The 23,985-nt window shown below is 47.4% G+C and overlaps 1 protein-coding gene across 1 annotated transcript in view; it reads right to left on the bottom strand.

The window, feature by feature from the left end:
- FRAS1 (Fraser extracellular matrix complex subunit 1) overlaps positions 1 to 23,985 on the bottom strand; it is a 1,313,599-nt gene that overhangs the window by 226,409 nt on the left and 1,063,205 nt on the right. Inside the window, exon 24 of the mRNA XM_078676362.1 lies at positions 12,950 to 13,116. Coding sequence (XP_078532488.1) covers positions 12,950 to 13,116 — 167 coding nt within the window. The remainder of the gene's footprint in view (positions 1 to 12,949; positions 13,117 to 23,985) is intronic.

Genomic DNA, 23,985 nt, shown 5'->3' with positions numbered 1-23,985 from the left:
TGATGTATGTGGTTATGCTTGTCAGTTCTGGAGAGAAACAATGTTGGTGTGTAGAACCTAATGATGCAACCTACCGGAATGCAGAGTTACTGCTGAAAAATGTCCAGATGCAGTCAGAAGCCTGGGTAGTATTCACAAGCTGAGGAATGTGTGGGTTGAAGTGTGCATCAGAAATAATACATTATGCACATATGTTAATTTTGTGTCCTTCTTGTTTGCTACAACAGTTGCAGAACTCTTGGGTTTGATTATAAACTGTCAGAAGTAGAGGCCCTTCTCTTTTGGAGAACTAGCAGGTATGGAAGTTTATACACTTCCCTGATTTGGGTCAGACACTGGATCAGGGGACCTTAAAAAATTTAGGAATCCAAATTACAGATACAGACAAAAACACATTAGACCTTTCTATTAGTAGGGTTATGGCAGGTTTTAAAAGGTCAAAACATTCTGAGGCGCAGTGCCATTGCCATGATGGGTCATGTCTCTTTTGTTAAAATGGTGATGTTTCCACACTACCTTTATGCTTTACATGATATAATGTGTAAGGTCTCAAGGTTAGTGTGCCAGACCTTAAACACTATTATGATATCCATACTGTAGCAGTGGAAGCAGACAGGTAAACTGGAGACTTTGCAAAAAACAAATGAGAAAGCATTGCTTGTTCTCTCGATTTGGAGCTGTATTAGTTGGCTTCCTCGCTGCCACATGCAACAGAGTGGTTGGGAGAAGCCGAATATACTGGAACATCTTTATTAGCATTTACATATGTCTGAAGAGCTCAACCAGTTGTTGATGCTGGTGCCAGAGACCCACTTGCTAATCTCCTAACTAGTTAAAATAATGAATGCCTGAGAGAGGTACAGAAGGAGAGCAGCATTTCATGGGGAGATATACTGTGGGAACTCCCACTGTTGCTTAGGGTGGAAAAAGAACACTGTTTTGTGAAAATTCAAGGTAAGTTTACTGTGGGGAAACCTTACAAATATATTAGGTTTTTGGACTTTGCTACAGCCAAGGAATAGGTTAAAACGTGGGTAAAGCAATTTCTGCTACACACATCACTAGCGACGGCTGCACGTTTTACGTTCAGGGAGAAGGGGTAACTTTCTGGAGCAACACACGGAGTCGCCTATATTAGGTCCTCAACTGGATGTCAGATGGACCTGAGGGAAGTATTACTGCTTTATAAAGAACAGAGGGCTGACTGTCGGTAGCCCCTACTACTGGAAACAGCCAAGTAGTAATTAGACTCAGATAGTGTTAACTGTTAAAAACGTATCAGGAGAGATTTTAACGTTTACATAGAGTACACTTGACACTGGTTTTCCTTTACAAGATATATCCAGAGAGACATGACACATGTCCGAGGAGACATAGGCGTGCAGATTTTAAACACATGGTCTGGCAAAGCCAAATGAAACGCAAAACTTACTTACTTTTGGTAATGATATATCTGTAAGAAACATTATTTAGTGATAGATTCCTTACCTTAGAATTATCCCCAGGCATCAGACTGGATCCGGAAAGTTTTCGTCATCAGTACCCCTGCGCGTCGGAAGGTGGTGTTGTGCGGCTCCACGTCCGTAGTAGGCGTCATGATCGCCGGGATGTTGTTGTGGCATCTATTTAGACACCGCCCTCGCGTGCCGACGTCAGTTCTGTACACAACATTCCGCGCCAGGAACGCAGAGGCATGCAAGACACTGACCACTGGTGCATTGAAACTAGGACCCTGAAAGGGATGACCTTAACCCTAGAAATCAGTTTGCAGAACGGGAAGGATGGGTGGGGCGGTAAGGAATCTATCACCAACTAATGTCTCACATATTCATCGTTACCGAAGTTAAGTAACTTGTGCATCTGAAAGAAACACGTTAGTGATAGATTCCTTACCTTAGAATAGATACCCCAGCAATACCAACCCCGGTGATGGGTGTGCGAACCAAGATCACACCAGAAAGTCATGGAGAACAAAACGGCCAAAGAAGCCGTCTCTCCGGACTTGGTTGTCAAGGCAATAATGCTGAGTAAAAGTGTGCAGCGATGCCCACGTGGCTGCCTGACGATGTTTTGCAGTGGGACAACACGTCCCAATGCAGCATTAGTTGCTGTCGCCCTAGTCGAATGGGCGCACAGCCCCACCGGAAGTTCCTTTTTTAGCCAGAGAATAACAGGCTTTGATACACAAGACGACCCAGAGGGAGATAGTCCTCTTGTGCACAGCCCGGCCTTTCTTGGCACCTACGTAGCCAACAAAGAGAGGGTTATCCACCCGGAACTTAGAATGCGATTCAGGTAAAATGAGAGCGCACATTTTGGGTCCAGACGATGGAGCCTCCCTTCCTCTCTAGAAGGGTGCGAAGGCGGAAAGAAAGTTGGCAAGGTGATAGTTTGCCTGATGTGGAAGGCAGTAACATCTTTGGCAAGAAGGAAGGACGAGTGTGAAGCACAACCTTGTCTGGATGAACAGACAGAAAATGAGGCTTACAGGAAAGAGCCAGGAGCTCACTCACAAGTCTAGCGGAGGTGATGGCCACCAGGAAAGCAGTCTTTAAAGTTAGTAAATGAAGAGGACAGTTGTGAAGCGGCTCAAAAGGAGCGCATATCAAATAAGTAAGAACCAGATTTAAGTCCCACTGTGGCATCACAAAAGGAATAGGAGGGAAAAGGTGAGTAATGCCTTTGAGAAATTCATTTACAACAGGGGACTACAAATGAAAGGGCTGATCAGGGAGCCTGAGAAAGGCTGAAATCGCAGAAAGGTAGCCCACTAGGACTTCTGAAAGAGGGGCAGAAAGGAGATCCACAGCCATCACTGTGCACCATGCCACAAATTGGTTCCACCTGCAGGCAGATACCGATTTAGTGGAAGGATGCCTGGATGCCAGAATGACATCACAGACTTCAGGAGGCAAGTCAAAAGGAATCAACTGTCGCCGCTCAATCTCCACGCAAGGAGGTGGAGGCTGGACAGGTTCGGGTCGAGGACCGTCCCTTACTGCTGCGACAGTAGATCCTCCCGAAGAGGCAGTCGGATAGGGGATCCACGCTTATACTGAGTAGCTCAGGATACCAAACTCTTCGAGCCACAAGAATGACTTGGGCCCATTCGCGCATGATCATCTTCAGCACTCTGGGTAGAAGTAGTATAGGCGGAAAGGCGTACAAAAGACCGCAACTCCACTCGCGGCGAAAAGTGTCGCCGAGCGAGTGCCACCTTGGAAATTCCAATGCGCAGAATTGATGCCATCTTTGGTGGCGAGTAGATCTAACCAAGGCTCTCCCCACTGTTGAAATAGACCTTGCGCCACCTCTGAGTGAAGATGCCATTCGTGTTCCATCATGCACCTGCGGCTAAGTTCGTCCGCCCTGGCGTTCAAAGAACCAGCTAAGTGATGAACCACCAAGGAAATGCCTTGAGGTTCCAGCGATGTCCAGAGACACAGAGCCTCCTGACATAGGGTCCACGGCCCCACCCGCCTTGCTTGTTGCAGTACCACATGGCAGTGGTGTTGTCTGTGAACACCAACACTACTTTCCCCTTGAGACAGGGAAGGAATGCCTTCAGTGCAAGTAGAATCGCCCACAGCTCCAGAACGGTTGATAAGGAGCCTGGACTCCGCCGGAGACCAGAAGCCTCTGATCTCCACCTCTCCCATGTGGCCGCCCCATCCCAGGACGGACGCATCCATCACCACTGTGTGCTCCAGTTGGAGAAGGGAAAGGGATCTGCTGCTGACCCAATGCTGGTTCGTAAGACACCCATTCAAGTGTCGTGCAGTGCCCTCGAGATCTGGACGTACTCGGACAGGTTCCCCTGATGCTGCGCCCACTGGAACTTCAGGGCCCACTGCAAAGCCTCCATATGCCATCTGGCATGATTTGTCAGCAGGATGCAGGAGGCCATGAAGCCCAGCAGCCTCAAGGTCATCCTGACCGAAACCTAGGACAAGGGCTGAAAGATCGGAATCATAGCCCGAATGTCCCGGACTCCCTGTTCGGGAGGATAAACCCGAAACTGCGCCACGTCCAGAATCGCTCTGATAAAGAGGAGCTTCTGAGAGGGAATCAGGTGCGACTTCAGCACATTTATGGAGAACCTCAGCAAATGCAGTAGGTCGGCCGCAGGCTGGAGGTGGGAGACAAATGCCTGGGACGAGCCCGCGCTCAATAACCAGTCGTGATAGGGGGAAGACTGAAACCCCTGATCTGCGCAGATGAGCTGCAACCACCGCCATTACTTTCCGAGGGGAGCTGGTAAGGCCAAAAGGGAGCACGGTGAACTGAAAGTGCTTGTGACCTACCGTGAACCGCAGGTAACGTCGGTGGGCTGGCAGGACGGGGATATGAAAGTAAGCATCCTGCAAGTCTAACGCTACCATCCAGTCTTGTGGGTCTAGGGCAGGCAAGACCCGAGCAAGTGTGAGCATCCTGAACTTCTCCTTCCGGAGGAAGCGATTGATGTTCCGAAGGTCTAAGATAGGACGCAGGCCCTTGTCCTTCTATGGAATTAGGAAGAAGTGGGAATAACAACCACGACCCACTTCTGGCGTCAGAACGCGCTCAATGGCCCCCTTGGCAAGAGGGCCGCAACTTCCTTCCTGTCTGGCACAGTCTCCCTGACGGGGTGGAAGCCGGGGACGACATCGGCCTGGTGGCCGGCCGGAGGCGGCGGAGCCGTAGACGTCGTTGGAGGTCCAACGAGGCCAAGGCCGAAGCCGTCGACGACGAAGGGCGAGGACACCCGGGGATCGATGGTGCGCCGGCATGGCTGGACTGACAAAAGAGGCAGGCTATGGCTGACAGGAATTGCTGCAGCTGGGCAGGAGTCACCGACGGACCCAGGAAGGGTGGCTAGGCCGTATGCAACTGTGTAGGTTCCGCCTGAGCCGTAGGGGTGGCACCACCATCACCCTCAGCCATATTGCGCGACAGGCTAGGTTAAGAGCGATGTCACTTCTTCAACTTCTTGTGCTTCGTCTTACCTGATCCTGAGTGCGAAGAATTTGTAGAACAATGGTGGAGTCTCCGAGACCGGTCCCTCGACCTCCCACGGGACCGGGACCTTGAATGGCGCGGAGCGGACTCCCGGTCCTCGAGCAACTTTCGGGACCGCTCCCGCAAAGTTTTCGGAGCCATGCTCCGGCAGTCGGGGAATGACGTTGGGCCGTGGTGGCGCACCAGGCAGTAGAGACACTCGCTGTGTGGGTCCGTCACCGACATCATGCGGGGACAAGCCTCGCAAGGCTTGAAACTGGTCCACCCTATACACCTGAAAGACATCTAGCCGCAGATTTCTTAACCTAGAATATCCCCAGGAGTCAGACTGGATCCAGAAAACTTTCCGCAGCAGTACACCTGCGCCCCGGGGGCGTCGCCGCACGGCTCCGCCTTGACATCGTCCATGGACGTGACGTTAGTGAGGCCATATAAGCCCCTCCAGACGTGCAGACCGCTTTCTTCTTTCCGCGTCCCAACGCTGATCCAGGAAAACCAGCGGTTTCTTGGCCTGTTCTTCAGGTCTTCTCGACACTTTCGTTGTCACGGAACAGTGTGCGATGCTTTTGGGCTTTAAGGCATGTGAGACCTGTACGCGACAAATGTCTGTCACGGACCCCCACGCCATATGTATGTGGTGCCTGGGAGAGCACCGCGACTCCGAAGAGTGCAACACCTGTCAGCAGATTAAACTAAAGTTCTAAGGGAGCGTCGTATGAAGCTGCTGGCCACCCGGATGTCCGGTCCTGCGCCTTCACGCTGCCGATCTCGCTCTCGGGAACGGGCCCGCTCACAAGGTTGTTCCCGCGGATGTCGTTCGGAGACAGGTAAGCACAAGCATAAGTCCTGGAGGTCATCCTCCCATAAACGTGACGCTGGGATCCACTGCTCTCGGTCTTTGTCAAGCACAGGCGCCCAGCAGTCGTCTACCCCATACCCTCCCTTTCCGGGTGTCAGAGCGACAAGGGTCCAAATGGAGGACTATTCAAAGGCTCTCCAGTCTTTCTTTGAGTCAACCCCTCTCCCTGGGGGCGCCTTCGGGTCCCACAGAGGAGGAAGACACCCATGTCGGGTCTTCACCAGCAGATTTGTCCTTGGCGCCGGCTGCGTGCATCGGTTCCGGTTCTGGAGTCGATACGACGTCGACTGGACACGACCCGGAGGGGCATCCCAGTCGTCCAACCAGCCCACCCGTCCAGTCGCCACATAGCCCTGTGTGGCTTCCTGCGCTGACGTCGGCTGCAGCACTGAGTTCGACGCCCTGTCAACCCCTTCCCTCCCCGCAGGTGGAGGTCGAGTCGCATTCGGACTGCGCCCAGGCTGAGTTCCCTCTGGAGGTTCTCGACCTCAAGGCGACGCCGTCTCAGCGTCGGTCGACGCTGGCGCCTACGGCACCTCTGTTACAGGAGGATGAAGTCCCGCTGGGCTACCCATGGCGAGGGTCATTTCGGTGCCCCTTGATGCAGGTGTCTAGCATTCTATGGCCTTTGGATCAAAGTCAGGCTCCTCCACCTTTACTGTCTAGTGGACGAGTTAGCTTCCAACTGTCCACGACCAATGGTTTGTTGTCCCCCCCCCAGAATGGCGACAGAGGCTAGTGCGGCTTTCACGAGGGCTGTTCGCAGGGCTGCAGATATTCTTCGCTTGCAGCCCCCTGAGGTTTCCCTGCCCTCTGATCCTTTACTGGATCTCCTCCACATGGAACCTGTGGACGTGGATCCTTGGTGGGTCTTTGTTTGACATCCTGCTTGGTACCTGGGCACGGCCCTCCTCTGGTGACCCTGTTGATCGGGCCATTGCTCGCCGGCATTGTCCGGCCCCAGACTATCCTCTCTGCTTGTCCCTTCAACCTAGAGCTCAGGGTCTGGTTGTCCAGGCGGCTTTTGCTTGCAGCCTTCTTCCACTCTGCCGTTGCTACCTCCCACTAGGGAATCTCTGTGGATGGAGACATGGGGTCACCACATTTTTGCCTCCGCCAGTGCGGGCATCCGTGCCTTGAACATGTCTTGTATGTTCGCACATGCTCCCTTTGCCCTTTGGGAATTGGTTTAGCTCCTTCTTTCTTCTTTCCCAGAAGGGCCCCGGACTGACTTGCATCGCCTTCTTCTTGATGGCAGGGGAATGGCACCATTTTCCCTCCGATCGGCCCTGGACACTACTGACTCTGTGGGTAGGGCACTGGCCTGGTCGGTTGCTTTGCGCCCCCATGCATGGCTGAGCAACAGTCATTTTCCAGACAATGTTCAGGACGCTCTTTGGGATCTGCTATTCAATGGCGTGGACTTTCTTGACTGTCACGCTTATTCAGCGTCTCCCGCCTAGTGTGTGGTCTCCCCTGATGTTCTGGCCCTTGCGGCCTGGCTTTCTACCTTCTGGCTATCTTTTTCTTGTGCATAGGCAGCGTTGCCTTGTTTGCTTTGGACCCTGGGTTCATGACGTAATACCCAGATGGTTTAGGCGGCTACTCCACCAGGTTTGCCTTTGTTCAGTACAGCTGGTGAGCTGGTTCTGTCTTCCTTTCAGTCCTCTGACTGTGAGCTTGTCTCAAGAGGAGCCCCCTTGCCGGGGTTAAGACTTACCCTATGTGGGGTATTTGCTGGCTATTGTGTAGCTGCCTTTCTACAAGGAAGGCTTGGTACGCTCCTGTGGAGTCTTTCCCACAGAGATTCATCTGTGGATCAGTCTGTTCTCTCTTTCTGCTGTTATGCGACCCACAGGTTGGTGTCGCTCTATTCCACTTTCAGTTAGGGTTGGGGTCTTCGATTGTCCGTAGTACTTCAAAGCATCGGTAGAGATTCCCTACCGTGAGGCTTCTGCCTCGTATGCCTTTCTCAGGTGCTTTTTCGGCTTCGCTGTGCTCCTCTTTGTCCATGTTGGCTGCTCTTCTTTTAGCCAGCCACTGTCCCTTGGGACCCCTTCTTCTTTCCGTTCCGGCAGTTCTTCTGCGGTTGACACCCTGCCATCATGTAGCGCCAGAGCCGAGCTGCTGCGCAGCACACTTCTTCAGTGTTTGCGCATAGTGTGGATGCACCCTGGTATGTTTGCTTTCATGGGGTGCCTGCATTCTTTCTTCCGTTTCTGCGATGACTAGTTCTACCCTCCACTCTCTGGGGTGGGTAATGCTTTCTCGTACTTCAACTCTGTCTGGACTTGTCTATAGGCGGTGGCGTTTTCACCATATACGTCTATGCTGTACACTATTCACTGCCTTGTGCCCTCATTTTCTGGGCACTTCCCAAACAGGAGCTTTTTGTTCCTCTTTCTCTGCTGCTTTCCGGACAGGTGTTTTCCACGCTTCTGCTTTGGGTTCCTGCTGTAACATTCTCAGGGGTAGTGTTCTCTTCAGGATACTCGCTTTCATGGGTCCTAGGCCATTAAGTTGGTTCAGACTGTTTCCACTTACGTGTCCCGCTCCATCTCCACATCTGTCTTGCGGGGGACATTGGCTCCTCCCGGACGGGTAGCTGATGTCACTTACAGATCTGGACATTGCCCTGTCCAACTCTGCTTCAACAGAACAGAATCCTCCCACCGAACCCACCGACCCTGACTCCGCAGCCCGCAACCTCAGACAGTGGATCAACGACTGCGCCAACACCCTCGCCCCACTGAAGAAACCCCCCAGCAACCACACCAGCAAGAAAGCCACCTGGTTCACCGACGAGATCCTGGCCTCCAAACACGCATGCCGGACGCTGGAAAAGGAATGGCTCCACGAACGCACACCAGACAATCACGCAGCCCTCAAGGACGCCACCCGCAGACACCACCACCTCATCAGATCAGCCAAGAGGTCCGCTTTCAAAGACCGCCTGGATAACAACGCACACGACAGCAAAAAGCTCTTCCGCATCGTGAAAGAGTTAGCCAACCACAGCGCCAACATCAACGACACCCGGCCCTCACAGGATCTATGCAACTCTCTGGCAATCTTCTTCCACCGCAAGATCGCCGACATCCACGACAGCTTCAACACCATGACCACGCCAGTCCCCACCGCCCCCCCGAACACAAGCAACATCAACCACCTTACCTCCTGGTCCAACGTCAGCGACGTCGAGACGCGCAAGGTCATGAACTCCATCCACTCAGGATCCCCGACAGGCCCCTGGCCCCCACCACATATTCAACAAGGCAGACACAGTCATCGCCCCCCAACTACGCAAGATCATCAACGTCTCCTTCGAACCAGCGACATTCCCGGAAAGCTGGAAGCACGCCGAAATCAACGCCCTCCTCAAGAAGCCCAAGGCAGACCCCAAGGACCTCAAAAACTTCCGATCGATCTCCCTACTCCCGTTCCCGGCGAAGGTCGCCGAGAAAATCCTTAACATACAACTAACCCGCCACCTTGAAGACAACAACATCCTGGACCCGTCCCAATCTGGATTCAGACGGAAACACAGCACAGAGACCGCCCTCATCGCCGCCACAGATGACATCAGGCGCCAACTAGACAACAGCGAAACGTCTGCCCTCATCCTCCTGGACCTCTCAGCAGCCTTCAACACGGTATGCCATCACACCCTGAAGACACGCCTCCAAGAAACCGGAATTCAGGAAAAAGCCCTAGACTGGACCACATCCTTCCTCTCCGGCAGAACCCAGAGCGTCCGCCTACCACCCTTCCTCTCAGAAGCCACTGACATCATCTGCGGCGTTCCCCAGGGCTCTTCCCTCAGCCCGACGCTGTTCAACGTCTACATGGCCCCCCTCGCACAAGTGGCCCGCCACCACGACCTCAACATCATCTCGTACGCCGACGACACCCAGCTCATCCTCTCCCTCACCAAGGACCCCCACACCGCCAAAACCAACCTCCACGAAGGAATGAAGGCAGTCGCAGACTGGATGAGGAGCAGCTGTCTGAAACTGAACTCTGACAAGACGGAGGTTCTCATCCTCGGACCCTCCCCCTCAGCCTGGGACGACTCCTGGTGGCCTACCACACTGGGAACAGCACCAACCCCCACCGACCATGTACGCAAGTTGGGATTCATCCTACACTCTTCCCTCTCCATGTCCAAGCAAGTCAATGCCGTCTCCTCCTCCTGCTACAACACCCTCCGCAGGATCTACAAGTGGATCCCGACCGAAACAAGAAGAACAGTGACACAGGCCCTCGTCAGCAGCAGACTGGACTATGGCAACACACTCTATGCAGGAATCCCAGCCAAACACCTACGACTACTACAACGCATCCAAAACGCCTCCACCCGACTGATCGTCAACGCCCCCCCACCGCAGCCACATCACCCCCCATTTGAGAGACCTACACTGGCTCCCCGTCGACAAGAGGATCACCTTCAAGCTCCTCACCCACGCACACAAAGCACTCCACAACGCCGGACCAGCCTACCTAAACAGCAGACTCAGCTTCTACACCCCCACCCGCCAGCTCCGCTCCGCCAGCCTCGCTCTCGCCACTGTCCCCCGCATCCAACAAACCACCTCCGGCGGCAGATCCTTCTCCTACCTCGCCGCCAAAACCTGGAACACCCTCCCCACCCACCTGCGACAGACCCAAGACCTACTCGCCTTCAGAAGACTCCTCAAGACCTGGCTCTTCGAGCAGTAGCAGCCCCCCCCCCTCCCCATAGCGCCTTGAGACCCTTGCGGGTAAGTAGCGCGCTTTACAAATCCTATGATTGATTGATTGATTGAACATGACTGTTGGTACTTATGGCGGACCATTGTCTTGTTTTATGCAACACATCCTTTTAGATGTGTATCTTTCTATATATATGTGCTCTTCCCAAAGCGGAGTCGAGCTGGCAACGTACCCTGCTGCGGTGTCCGTGGTCTTTGCCCCGGTCTGCTCATGGTGCGAGCTCTTGTGTGTGTGTGTCCATTTTGCCAGAGGCCACTTTTTGCCGGTTGCCTACCTGGTGATGAGTCCTTCACATCTGGGCTGCTCACGCTACTCTACAGGGGGATTTCCTATGCTTGGTGTGGTTCTGCCGTCCACACTGTATGCTTATGTGTGTTCCTGTACTCCACATGAATACAAGTTTTACTGTGGTGCTGTTCTGGGTGCTTCGGCTTGATGCGTCCACCCGCTCACATATTTTTGTGAAGGAGCGACTGCGTACTGGACTGCCTTCTGTTTCTGGTAATGCCGGCACTTTCTGGCCATGGGTCGGCATCCTGCCGATGCTGCCACCACGTATCTTAGCTGGTGCAGGTTCAACAGTGCTTTTTCCTCTGTTGTGCATGTTCGACCGGTCAGCACTGACTCTGTCATACCTTTTTGTCCTCTCTCTGGTTTTTGCTTCCTGTCAAAACATTGTATCCTGCAGATCCATTGGACGCTATGCTCAGTTCATCTTCTTTTACGAAGCCATGAACTCTCACTTCCGCACCGGCATTTCTGGCTCTGTGCTTTCTTTCTCTCCACCCAGTAATCACACAGGGGTTTTCGTGCTGTTCGTTGACATCTTGTGGTGCCTTTGCCTCCCATTGTTTTCCCCTCTTTTCAGAGCTTCGGGGTCTGGTGTTGGCTGCGCTGGCATTGCAGTCTGCATGGTTCGTCGAGTGAGGGGTCTACTCATGTTCCTTCCTTTTTCAATCGCCTGGGGGTCTCTTACCTCCCCTGAAGTCCATTGGTTTGAAGTCGATTGGCTCTGCCTCGGTCTATCGGTGTCTTACAGGGGATACAGTGTCCCTTTCTGGTGCTGACTTGTGGTGGATTGTCAATGCTCCTGTGTTCCGGACTGGTTGCCCTTCACAGTTACATATTGTGGTTGCAGACTTTCTGTCATCTGCCATGATGTTTTTTCACACCTTCTGCCTCCGGGGAGGGTTTAGCCTTCGCTTTTGCGGGGTTGCTTTTCAGAGCGGTGCTCTGCTCTTTCCCTTTACTATTTTTCAGTATACAGTGCCTGGCACTGTACTTTATGGTGCTGTTTTTCATTATTCACTTTCTTTTCTTATTAATCTTTTTCGCACACTGTTCCCATACCCTCACAGTTCTTGGTGGTGGCTCCGCGATGTGGCGCGGAAAAGTTTCTCCGACGAAAACTGATGTCAGCAGCTGGGAGGGGCTTATATGACGTCAGGGCGGAGCGTACGGCGTCGCCACCGGCGCACAGAGGTGCTGCTGTGGAAAGTTTTCCGGATCTAGTCTGATGCATGGGGATAGTCTTAAGTTAAGAAATCTGCGGCTAGACTGTGTCCCTACCAGATACATTTATTTTATTTATGTTACCGAAGGTAAGTAACTCGTTCACCAGGAGTCAAAGACTCAAAAGAACAGAGAAAAAAGTCCCCAAAAACTCAGTCAAAATTTGACTGGGGGTACCGCTATCTCCGGATCTGAGCTTGCTGGCGTGGAAAAATAAATAACGGACATCAGCGTGCGAGGACAGCGTCTAAGTAGCTACCGCAACGTCATACCGGCGATCGCGACGCCTACGACGGACGCGGAGCCGCACAGCGCCACCTTCCGACACGCATGGGTACTGCTGACGAACATTTCCGGATCCAGCCTGAAGCCTGGGGGTAATTCTAAGGTAAGGAATCTATCACTAACGTGTTTCTTTCAGATAAACATGTTAGAGAGATGTCCAAAAAAGGTCAAGATAAAACAAAAATTGACAGCATTAATGAGGATAGCTATCCATTGGCTGCAGTAAACAGGCCTCTATCTGGAAGGCTGGCAAAATGAAATAATGGATTGGGCAGAGGAACTGCATATGCTTGAAACTCACACAGACTCTAAAGTTAAAAATAAAATACAGTACAGAGAATCTTAGAGAAAACCACTGGTGCCACACTTTGCCCACACCCCTTTTAGAACACGCCTCTAAACAAAATCCCACTTAACATGAAACACCAGGAGTCACTGAACAGAATATAAACTTACCTCCAGGCACAGTTCAAGTACACACTGATCAACATATACACTATTATCTTTTAAACTTTTTTAATATAGCATATAAAAAAGACGTACCTTTGGAAAAAGCACCTTTGTAATCCATTTCAGCCAGAGACATTTCAGACGTTGTTGGGTCCATTAAGAACATTTTTTCATTGTTGCAAAGTTGGAACTCTGTGTTCAGCGAGTACACAATAGGCACTGGACGGTTTGTTTGCTGGAAAGCTATCGGTATCAAAAATCTAAATAAAACAAAATAGACGGAAAATAATTTTCTAGACATTGGGAACTGAAAGCGAGGATAATGTAAATTACCAAGTAACCATCTGTTCTTGGCATGTAGAGATGTAGAGTCATACTCTGCCATCTAGTGTTGGGTCCGGATGTTTGCAAGTTGTTTTTCTTCGAAGAAGTCTTTCCAGTCATGAGGTAGGTGACTCCTCTATTTGGTGATAATGCGCATGGGCATCGACTCCATCGTTAGATTGTTTTCCCCGAAGAGGGTGAGAATGGAGTTAGTAAGAGTAGATAGAGATGTCCATGGGTATGTATATAAAGTAATAGAGAGAACTGCAACAAGTACAGGTACCCGGGGAGGCGGGTGGGCACATGTGAATCTACAGCTCTACATGCCAAGAATAGATGCTTTATGGGTAACAAACATTATCCATTTGAGGCATGCTTTGCACAGACTATACAGCAGTAGTCTCCCAAAGCAGTGGCTAACCTGTAGCAGTTGTAGTTGTCTGAAAAAGTGTTCTAAATACAGCCAGGCCCACATAAGCTTGTTGTCTTGCTAACACATCTACACAATAATGTTTGGCGAATGTGTGTGGTGTACGCCATGTTGCAGACTTACAAATGTCAACTATGAGGATGTTTCCTAAGAAAGCCAAAGTAGCCCCTATTTTGAGAGTCAAATGTGTTCTAGGGGCTTTTGCATAACAAGTCTGAATACATTTAACAATCCATCTAGCAATACCTGATTTGGAGATAGGATTGCCCGTGTGAGGTGAAGCAAAAGCAACAAAAAGTTGTTTAGTATTATAAATGACTTTGTTCTTTCTATGTAATATAAGAGGGCTCTTCTAACATCAAAAGTGTGTAGAGCATGTTCTGCCTTTGAATGTGGTGGAGGAAAGAACACAGGTAACTCAACAGATTGATTGATGTGAAAGGCAGAAACTACTTTAGGTAGAAATTTAGGGTTGGTACAAAGAACCACTTTGTTTTGTGAAGCTGGAAAAAAGGTTCTTCTATGGTTAGTGCCTGTTGCTCACACACTTTCCTCAGTGAAGTGATTGCAATGAGGACATCGATTTTCCATGAGAGAAAATGCTGTTCACATTTATGCATGAGTTCAAAAGGTGGGCCCATTAATCATGTGAGGACTATGTTAAGATTCCACACTGGGGCAGGTGGAAGTCTTGGTGGTATAACTCTTTTTAGACCTTCCATAAAAGAGAAATAAGTGTTGCCTGTTTTGTAGATATGCAGAAATTGCAACAAGATGTAAGCGGATAGATGTGTTAACTAATTCTGACTGGTGTAAATGTAACAAATAACATATGATATTTTGTATGGAAGTATCAAGGGGATTGATGATGTTGGTATTACAATAGAGAACGAAACGCTTCCCGTTCAGCTGTGTAACAAGCTCTTGTAGTAGGTCTTCTGGACTCTCTAATAATGTTCATACAGTCTGGTGGAAGTTTTAGATAACCAAATTCTATGACTTCAGGAGCCATATCGCTAGGTTGAGGTCTTTGGGATCTGGGTGACTGATTTCTCCATGGCTTTGTGTGAAGAGATTAGATGTGAGATGCAACTTTTGATGCGGAGCTACTGATAGCTCTAACAGGGTCATGAACCAAGGTTGATGGGCCCATGTGGGAGCTACTAAAATCAGTGTGAGGGATGCTTGCCTCAGTTTCCGAACCACTCATGGAATGAGTGGGAGAAGCGGAAAAGAGTAGGCAAATATCCCTGACCAGTTCATCCATAGTGCATTGCCTTTGAGGAGCGGGTGTGGATACCTGAGGGCGAAGCTTTGGCATTTTGCATTTTTGTGTGGCGAAAGATCTATTTGAGGAAAGCCCACACTTTGAAAGTATGGGATGAGAACTTGAGGGTGAAGTTCCCACTCGTGGATTTGCTTCCTCGTCTGCTGAGGTCAGCAATCTGATTGTTTACTCCTGGAAGGTCTTCTGTAAGGAGTTAGATTTTGTGGTGTATGGCCCATTTTCAAATGTCTTGAGCTAGGTTTGACAGTTGGAGAGAGTGTGTCCCTCCCTGTTTTTGTATGTAAAACATAGCTGTCATGTTGAATGTGCGAACTAGTACAGCTTTGTCTACAGGGTGAATTTAAAAGGCTTTGAGCGCTAGAAACACTGCTAGCAGCTCTAGGTGATTTATGTGGAGAGCTTTTTGCTTTTGACTCCACAAGCCTTGAATTGTGTGATTCTGTAAATGAACTTCCCAACCAGTGAGCGAAGCGTCTGCTGTTAATATTGTCTGTGGGACAGGGTCTATAAAGGGCCATCCTTTTGACAAAGTTTGTGGGGTCCACCACTGCAGAGAGCGATGAGTACGGCTGTTTACCAACACAAGATCGGCTAGGAGACCCTGCAACAGGTTCCACTGACTTGCTAAGCATTCCTGAAGGGGATGCATGTGAAGCCTGGTATGGGGAACAATCATAATACAAGAGGCCATCACTTTCAGCAGCTGCATATACACTCGAGCTGGTAGTGAGTGACTGAGCTGAAACTGAAAAATTTGAGTCTGAATATTGCGAATCCTGGCTGCATTGGGAAAAGCCAGAGCTTTTTGAGTATCTAAAGTGGCTCCTAGATATTTTTGAGTGTTGGAAGGATGAAGATGTGACGTCAACACATTGACTGTAAATCCTAGTTAGTGCAGTAACTGCAGAGTTATGTGAGTGTGGTGGAGACAATTTTAGGAACGTACCGGCTTTGATGAGCCAGTCGTTGAAGTACAGGAAGACAGGATTGTGTTGTCTTCGCAGGTGAGCAGCTACAACTGCCAGACATTTTGTAAATACTCTGGAAGCAGTGGTGACTCCGAATGGGAGTACCTTGAACTGGTAGTGCTGCCCACTACCACAAATCTGAGAAATTAGGATGTATTGGAATGTGGAAATACGCGTGCCTTAAGTCTACGGTAGAGATAAAGTTGCCCTGCTTTATATGAAAATGATCTGATTGTACGTAAATATTTAATTCTCTGAGGTCTAAAATAGGTCTGAGAGAACCGTCCTTTTTGGGTATGAGCAAGTACAGGGAGTACACACCCGACCCCTGATATTGTAGTGGTACGGGCTCTGAACCTCTTGTTTGGGGAGGTGTAAATGGTGTGGTGACATTTTGTGTGAATGTGGGGGAATAATTGGAGGATTGTTGGTAAACTTCAGTCAATAACCAGAACAGATAATTCCTAGCACCCATTTGTCTGTAGTTACTGATAGCCAGACCGGTAGGAATTGTGAGAGACGTCCCATGACAGGTGTTAAATGATCAGGAGGGCGTGTAGGCAAGTCAATATTTGTTATTTGAGGGAGAGGAGCGTGTGTTGGAACGTCTACCTTTGCCATTGTTGCCTCTGTAGTTTCCTCTAAAGAAACATTTGGAAGCACATGGCTGATTGTTGTTTTTGTACGGTATAGAGGGAGTGTCTGAAAAGATATTTTTGGACGCCCCACAATAGAAGATGGGTCGAAAGGAACCACAACCAAAAGGGAACTGTAGAGCTCCCATAGAGATTGCCACGTCTATGTCCTTTTTCATTTTCTTCAAGGACGTGTCTACTACAGGACCAATAGTGTGTTAAGAATAGAAGCTTGAACTTGTGGTTTAAACCCTGAAATTCTTAATCATGCATGTCTTCTTAGTAGCATGCTGGTATTAACGGCTCTAGCCACAGTGTCAGCCGCATCTAACGCGCACCTAATGTAAGAATTAGAGATGAGCTTTCCCTTGCACTAGGTCTTGGGCTTTGGACTTATGCTCATCCGGCAGGAATTGGAGCAGTTACTCCATTTCATCCCAATGTGCCCTATCGTACTTGGCTAAAAGGGCTTGGGTATTAGCAATGCGCCAGTAATTTGCAACTTGGGAGGCTACTCTCTTTCCACAGGCGTCTATCAACTTAGACTCTTTGGCCGGAGGTGGAGCATCTCCTGACGTTTGAGAATCAGCCTGTTTACGGGCATTAGAGACCACTAAAGAGTCTAATGGTAACTGACCCATGATAAAAGCTGGTTCTGATGGTGCAGGTTTATATTTCTGGTCTATCCTGGGGGTGAGAATACGTGCACAAACAGGATGGCTAAAAATGTCATCCAAATGTCTTAACATACTTTTGAGCATGGGAAGTGTGTGTGTGGATCTTTGGGAGCTACTAAGGGTTTCCAAAAGGGAATCCTCCTCTAGGGAATCTTTATGTAATTGTACCCCATGATATTCAGCAGCTCTGCTTAATAGCTCTATGTAACCTACGTTATAATCTGGTGGAGAAGGTTCAGTAGGCTAAAAGTCAGGATCATTATCTGTGGGAGAGTCTGTAATATAATCCTTCCAGGGGTCTGTAGTTGGATGATCATTGCCCGTATCCCCTTCCCCACTCCCCTGATCATCAGGTGTGTGTGGTGGTGGGGAATTAGTAGGAGTAATGAGCAAATATGTTTCTGGGGAAGATGGTGATGGTGGAGGACGACACGGGTTAGAACCAACATGTTTCCTTTCTAAAGGAATATGATCAGCTTCCTCTGATTCAGGTTTGCATTTAAGTGGCAATTTGGTCGCAATATGTCTTGGGTGCAGAGGATTTTGGTTCAGAAGACGGTTTCGGCGTCAGAGGAGTTGGGCCTGAGACAGGATTTGGTAATGACCCCGAAGGTTTCGGCTCGGAGCCCAAATGTGGATGACTCAATCCTGAGCCGGAAGGCTTTGACGTCTGTTTCGGTGTCGAGTCCGAAGGCGAGGCATTGGAAACATGTTCTGGGTGCCGACCATGGCCCTAAGGCAGAGGTGGGACCGGAGCCTTTTTCTTGGGCTGAGTTTGACTCTGGAGCAAGGGAGGATTGGTACTCACGATTCGCTAACCTTGCAGAATGTCTTTGTCCCCATGGGAGCCAGATTTGGAGAAGGAGATAGGGTCCTCTTGTTCTTCCTAAGCCCCTCTGGCATAGCCAGTTTCTTTTTCAGAATCTTCTCTGAAGAGGTCCGGAATGGAGCTGATGTTCCGACTCTGCATGTTGCGACGTCGAGTCCGACGGTCACGAAGCGTCTTCTTCAAGCAGAAAGATTTACACGTGTCGCAGTCCTGTTCGTTGTGCTCTGGAGATAAGCAAAAGTTACACATTTCGTGTGAGGGGGTGCACGGGAACTTCGCGTGGCACTGAGAGCAGAATTTTAATGGAGTCTGATCCACTGACTGCGAGGCGAACGACACGGGTAGGCCTAACGGGTTCCATGAGTTTTCTGACCGAAAAGAGTTTTTGTATTGACTACGATACGCGAAATACGCGATCAAAAGCAATACAGTCGATTGTAAGCGGATTGCGCACTAAGGGGAACCCGAGAAACGGTGCCGAACCGGAGAGCAGCAATTCACGTCTGAAGCCGATGGTGGAAAAAACTATCTAACAATGGAGTCGATGCCCATTCACACTATCTCCGAAAGGAGGAGTCACCTACCATGTGACTGGAAAGACTTCTCTGAAGAAAAACAACTTGCAAACATCCGGATCCAACACTAGATGGTAATAGTATGCAAAGCATGTGATCTACAGCTCACATGCCTCAGACTGATATTATGGGACCGATTTAAAGTTTGGTGGTGAAGGTACTCTATCGCAACTAGTGGTAAGTGACAATAAAAACATTTAAATGACCCCCATACCATGGGAAACAACTACAATAGTGTGGGCGTCATTACCTTTTGATTATTCGTAAACAAACTTCCGATTTGGTAGTTGAAATTTGAAAAAACAACAATCCTATTAAAACTTTGACAAATGTCGACAATACAATGGTACTTTTAACACATTGAGAGGAACCACCTTGATAACAGTTTCTACCAAAGACTAGAGATGTCTGCAGGGCAGGCAGACATTGCTAAATGTGGAGGATGGGTATTTCTTCAAGGCAACTGTATTTTTATAAGAATGTAGTCACTGAAACGTAAAAAGATTCATTTGAGGGTTCTGAAGGTATGGATTTTACAAGAAATAACAAATTACAGCCTTTCACTCAACTTGGAACAAGCCTTGGCAAATTCAACATTTTTTTTTTTAAAGAAACCTTGGGCAAATGTTAATGCAGTCTGGTAGAGTTAATTGGGGCATCCAACTCTGACAGGGAGCTAGCCAGGGGGCCAGCCAGGTTCTCAGAAACAGTTATCTTCACAAAAGAAGCAGTCCTCACACAGTTCCAGGAACTTTATCTGCATTGCACAGGATTCCAATGGAGTCGTTCAGATGCAAGAGATGAAGGATACTGAAGATGCTCCAAGAATGCTGTGGAAGCAATTAGGTGGTCTTGTTGCACCTACTCTTTGGTCCCTGAGCTGGGTGAGGAGGCCCTGGTCACAGGGTCAACGTACCACAAAGCCCTCTCCAGGCTCGACTACCAGTTGCCTAGTCTGGAGGTCACAGGCCAATCATTCCTGAGTTGATAGCTCGTCCTGAGAAGGTCCCAACACCTATCCGACTGCACTTCTGGCCTCGGCAAGCTTAGTGCATTGGGTTTCGGTCGCTAGTGCTGCACAGTAGTGGTGGTAGGGGTTGAAGACGGTGGGCGACCACTTTGCCCAAGCACTCTTCTTCACTGTGCTGCGAACAGGAGGCCAGTCAGCTGGCTCTTGGGAGTCCCTTGGCTGTGCTGGGCTCTGGAGAGGACTTTTCCTTGGGTAGGACATGGCAGGCACAGTCCCTTCCTTCTATCACCAACAGGTGCAGTCCTCTTCAGTATAGCATCTTTTTGTTGGTCCCTCATTACAGTAGGGCAGTCTTTTTTTGGTTCTTCTTCCAGTCAGTAGGGATCCGAGTGCCAGGGGTGCCCTATTTATCTTCAGAAAATGCCCTCAGGGTTGGATGCATTTGGTACCAATGGGCTATAAGGGTCCCTCGCTCCTGATGACCACTTCCTGGGATGTGCCTCATATAGCTATCCCAGGATGCAGCATCCTGCACGATCCCAACATGGGGAGACTCCTCTGTCGACACTCAGAGCTCCTTAGACCTCTTGCCACCCCCGGAAAAAACATTTTGACAACTGGCCTCTACCCGCCCATCCCCAGTGTCAGCCTGTCTGCCTAAACAATAAAGAACCACTCTCCTACATTGTATCCATTTGCCCTTCAAAGGTGGCTTCTGCTTTGAAGCTTGCCTTGTGGCCTAAAACCTGTGTGGCTTCCTGCAGGAGGGAGGTAACACCTCTCTTTCACGCAGACCCAGATTGTGCTTTTTTCTGGGAATCTTTAGCATGTCTTCCCAGGAGGACAGAAAGCTGTCTGCAGGACATCAGTAAACGGGCATGGGAACCCTTGGCAAAGTAGAGCGGCAACTTCTAAAGTTGCACTATGTCCACCAGTGACTTCAAATTGTAGCCTGTAACCCTGTACTTGCACATGGGGCTATTAGCCTTTCCACAGTAAAAACAATATTTCAGTGATTTTACTACTGGACCACGTAAAAGTACAGATTCCAGTTTTTAAAGTACAGCATCCTGCCTTAGGCCTGCCATAGGGGTGAGTTGCATGGATTGACAAGCATTTGCAATGCAATATGTCTCGCGTTTACGTGAGTTTAAGCTATTGGAATTGTAAATGACAATGTGTTGTATTTATGTTTTAAAAACCAAAACATAAATAAAAGGCATTGTCATTTACAATACCAATAGCTCAAACTCGCATAAATGCGAGACCTATTGCATTGCAAATGGTAGGCATCATGGACAACGGGAGGGAGGGCGGGGAGGGAGAAGACACGGACATCGGGAGGGAGGGTGGGGGGGGTTAAAGAAGGCACAACAACGAAAGGGGGGTAAAGAAGGCACTATAGAACGTCGTTCCTGCAGTAAGAGAAACTGAATAAAGAAAATAGGGCTCACAATCTAAATAACACGCACCTTGGAACAACCTAAGTAAAGGGGCCAGTCGCCATGGGAGGTATCAAATGAAGAGGAGGCAGTACTGAGGAGGGGGTAACACGCCTGTTTATGAATCAGAAGCCAGCATTTGGGACACACAATGACACAAGCCAATGGCAACTATGGGTGGAGGTACACAGACAAAATATCGAAAATAAAATATCGGAAAGACAAAAAAATCGAAGTTTAAATATCGAGATACAAAAATATCGAAGGTAAGTAATATCGACAGTCTAAATATCGATATTGGCATGATATCAGTAATATCGAAGTTGTAAATATCGATGTTAATAATATCGAAATTAATAACTTTGATGTTACTAATATCAAGTTTTAAATAAATTTAGTGTATATTATATTGTATTTATTATGTTTTAATATTTATTTTTAATGTTATTTTATTAAATATTGTCTTTTACTACTGTAGCGGGTTGTGGGTTTATAGGGGAATAGGGTGGGAAGTAATTTAATTATGTTAAATTAATTATTAATTAGTAGGAATTATTAATTAATTAATTGAGAATTAATTTTTAATTATTTTTAATTAATTTATTAATAGATAAATATGTTCTGTAGCGGGTTATGGGTTTATAGGGGAATAGGGTGGGAAGTAATTTAATAATAATTAATTAATTGATATATGTTTGTACATATTTTAATTAATAATTAATTGGTCATTAATTTCTATTAATTAGTTATTTAATTATTATAATTTTTACATATTTATAATTATTAATTAGTTGGTAATTAATTATTATTAATTATTTAATTACATTAATTATAGTAATTTTTTTATATATAATTTATTGTTATTCTTAATTAATTAATTGTGCAAAATAATATTAATTATTAAATTAAATTGATTACAGCAAATGTGCTAATATATTTACTTTATTGTTATTGTTAATTAATAATTAATTGGTAATTAAATAATATTAATTAATTTTGGGTACAGGGGTATTTTTAGGGTTCAGGGTCAGTTTTCAGTTCATGGGTACAGGGGTATTTTTAGGGTTCAGGGTCAGTTTTCAGTTCATGGGTAAAGGGGTATTTTTAGGGTTCAGGGTCAGTTTTCAGTTCATGGGTAAAGGGGTATTTTTAGGGTTCAGGGTCAGTTTTCAGTTTTTGGGTAAAGGGGTATTTTTAGGGTTCTGGGTCAGTTTTCAGTTCATGGGTAAAGGGGTATTTTTAGGGTTCAGGGTCAGTTTTCAGTTCATGGGTAAAGGGGTATTTTTAGGGTTCAGGGTCAGTTTTCAGTTTTTGGGTAAAGGGGTATTTTTAGGGTTCTGGGTCAGTTTTCAGTTCATGGGTAAAGGGGTATTTTTAGGGTTCAGGGTCAGTTTTCAGTTCATGGGTGAAGGGGTATTTTTAGGGTTCAGGGTCAGTTTTGGGTTTTTGGGTAAAGGGGTATTTTTAGGGTTCAGGGTCAGTTTTGGGTTTTTGGGGTACAGTCGTACAGGGTAAAAATAAAATTAATTTAAATTAAATCAATTAAATGAAATTAAAAAATATAAAATTACATTACATTATTAAGTTTTTAATTTATTTTAAATGTATATGTATTAGTTTTAAATTTTTAATTATGTTTTAATATTTTTATTTAATATTTGTAACATTATATGTATTTTATAATTATTTTTACATTATTATTAATACATTTAAAAAAACGATATTTTTAAATACGATATTTTTGTACTACGATATTATTTTTTCGATATTTTTGTACTTACCTTGTTAGGGATAGGATTCCTATATTTTTGACTTCGATATTTTTGTCCCGATATTTTTGTATTTCGATATTTTTGATTTCGATATTTTGTCAGACATTCATGGGTGGAGAGTGGGCAGGCTTCTATTCGCTACTCAACTACAAGTATCGCAGAGCAGCGCCTGCGCGCTGGCTCCTAGCTCAACCTAAAACATTTTTACATTATGTTAAAACATTTTATAAAACAGAAATACAATAAAGAAAAAAATAATAGAGACTAGAAGTAAAAGTAGTACAATGATGTTTGTATGCTACATCAGAAGCCAACTGAAATGTTTGTCGATTTCATACAAGACAATTTAAAGGCAATGTAGAGTAGGTCGGCAGAAATCACTGGATTAGTCAGATCAGGAAAATGAATTGGGTATTACACCTGCCAAAGATAGCTCTCATGGTTAGATGGTGGTCTACTTCTCGTGTGAAAGGAAAGAAGAGTGAAGAGGACAGTTTAGGTAAGAGGAAGGGTTAGTAGCATTGGAATAGGGTGAAAGAGGAAGGGGGATATCCAAAGCAACTAATTGTGGGAAAAGGGTTGGTAGATGGGATTTAGCTTGGTATTCTTCTCAGAGCCATCTTTTCCCTTGTCAAACTTGCAGAAATACAACTAGTGCTGCAGTCCACAAGAGACAACTCAACTTACTGGCCTTGGGTACCCCTGGTACATATACTAGGGATTTACAAGTAAGTAGGACGGTGTACAACCTTTACAACGCAACTTTTACCACGCAGTGCCTTTACGACGCAACTTTTACAACGCAAACCATTACAACGCATTGCGCTGGGGGGCGCTCTAGGATAGGGAATGTATTTAATTTACTATCCAACACCTTCCCTACTATCCACGGGGACTGGAGTTGGAATAGTAAATTAAATAAATCACTATCCAGCGCCTAAAAGCACTATGCGTTGTAATGGTAGTCATTGTAAATACCGCGTTGTAAAGGCATGCGATGTAAAAGTATGCGTTGTAACGTCATACATCCAAGTAGGACTGTGCCAATTGGGAACAAGCCAATTAAACATAAACCATTTTAAGGGTCAGAGCACGAGCACCGAGTCTTGTGCTCGGGTTATTTCAGAGACATTACACTAGAACCTAGTAGTCAAAATGGGGAAGTGGGGGGAAAACCTGCAAAAAGCCTGTTTGCTTACACCGACATTCTCATTCTCAT

Source organism: Lissotriton helveticus, chromosome 2_1 (assembly GCF_964261635.1).
Source record: "Lissotriton helveticus chromosome 2_1, aLisHel1.1, whole genome shotgun sequence".
In the NCBI taxonomy this organism is placed as follows: Eukaryota; Metazoa; Chordata; class Amphibia; order Caudata; family Salamandridae; genus Lissotriton; species Lissotriton helveticus.
Note: the sequence above shows the minus strand (reverse complement) of the source record. Positions and strands in the feature narration are given on the sequence as shown.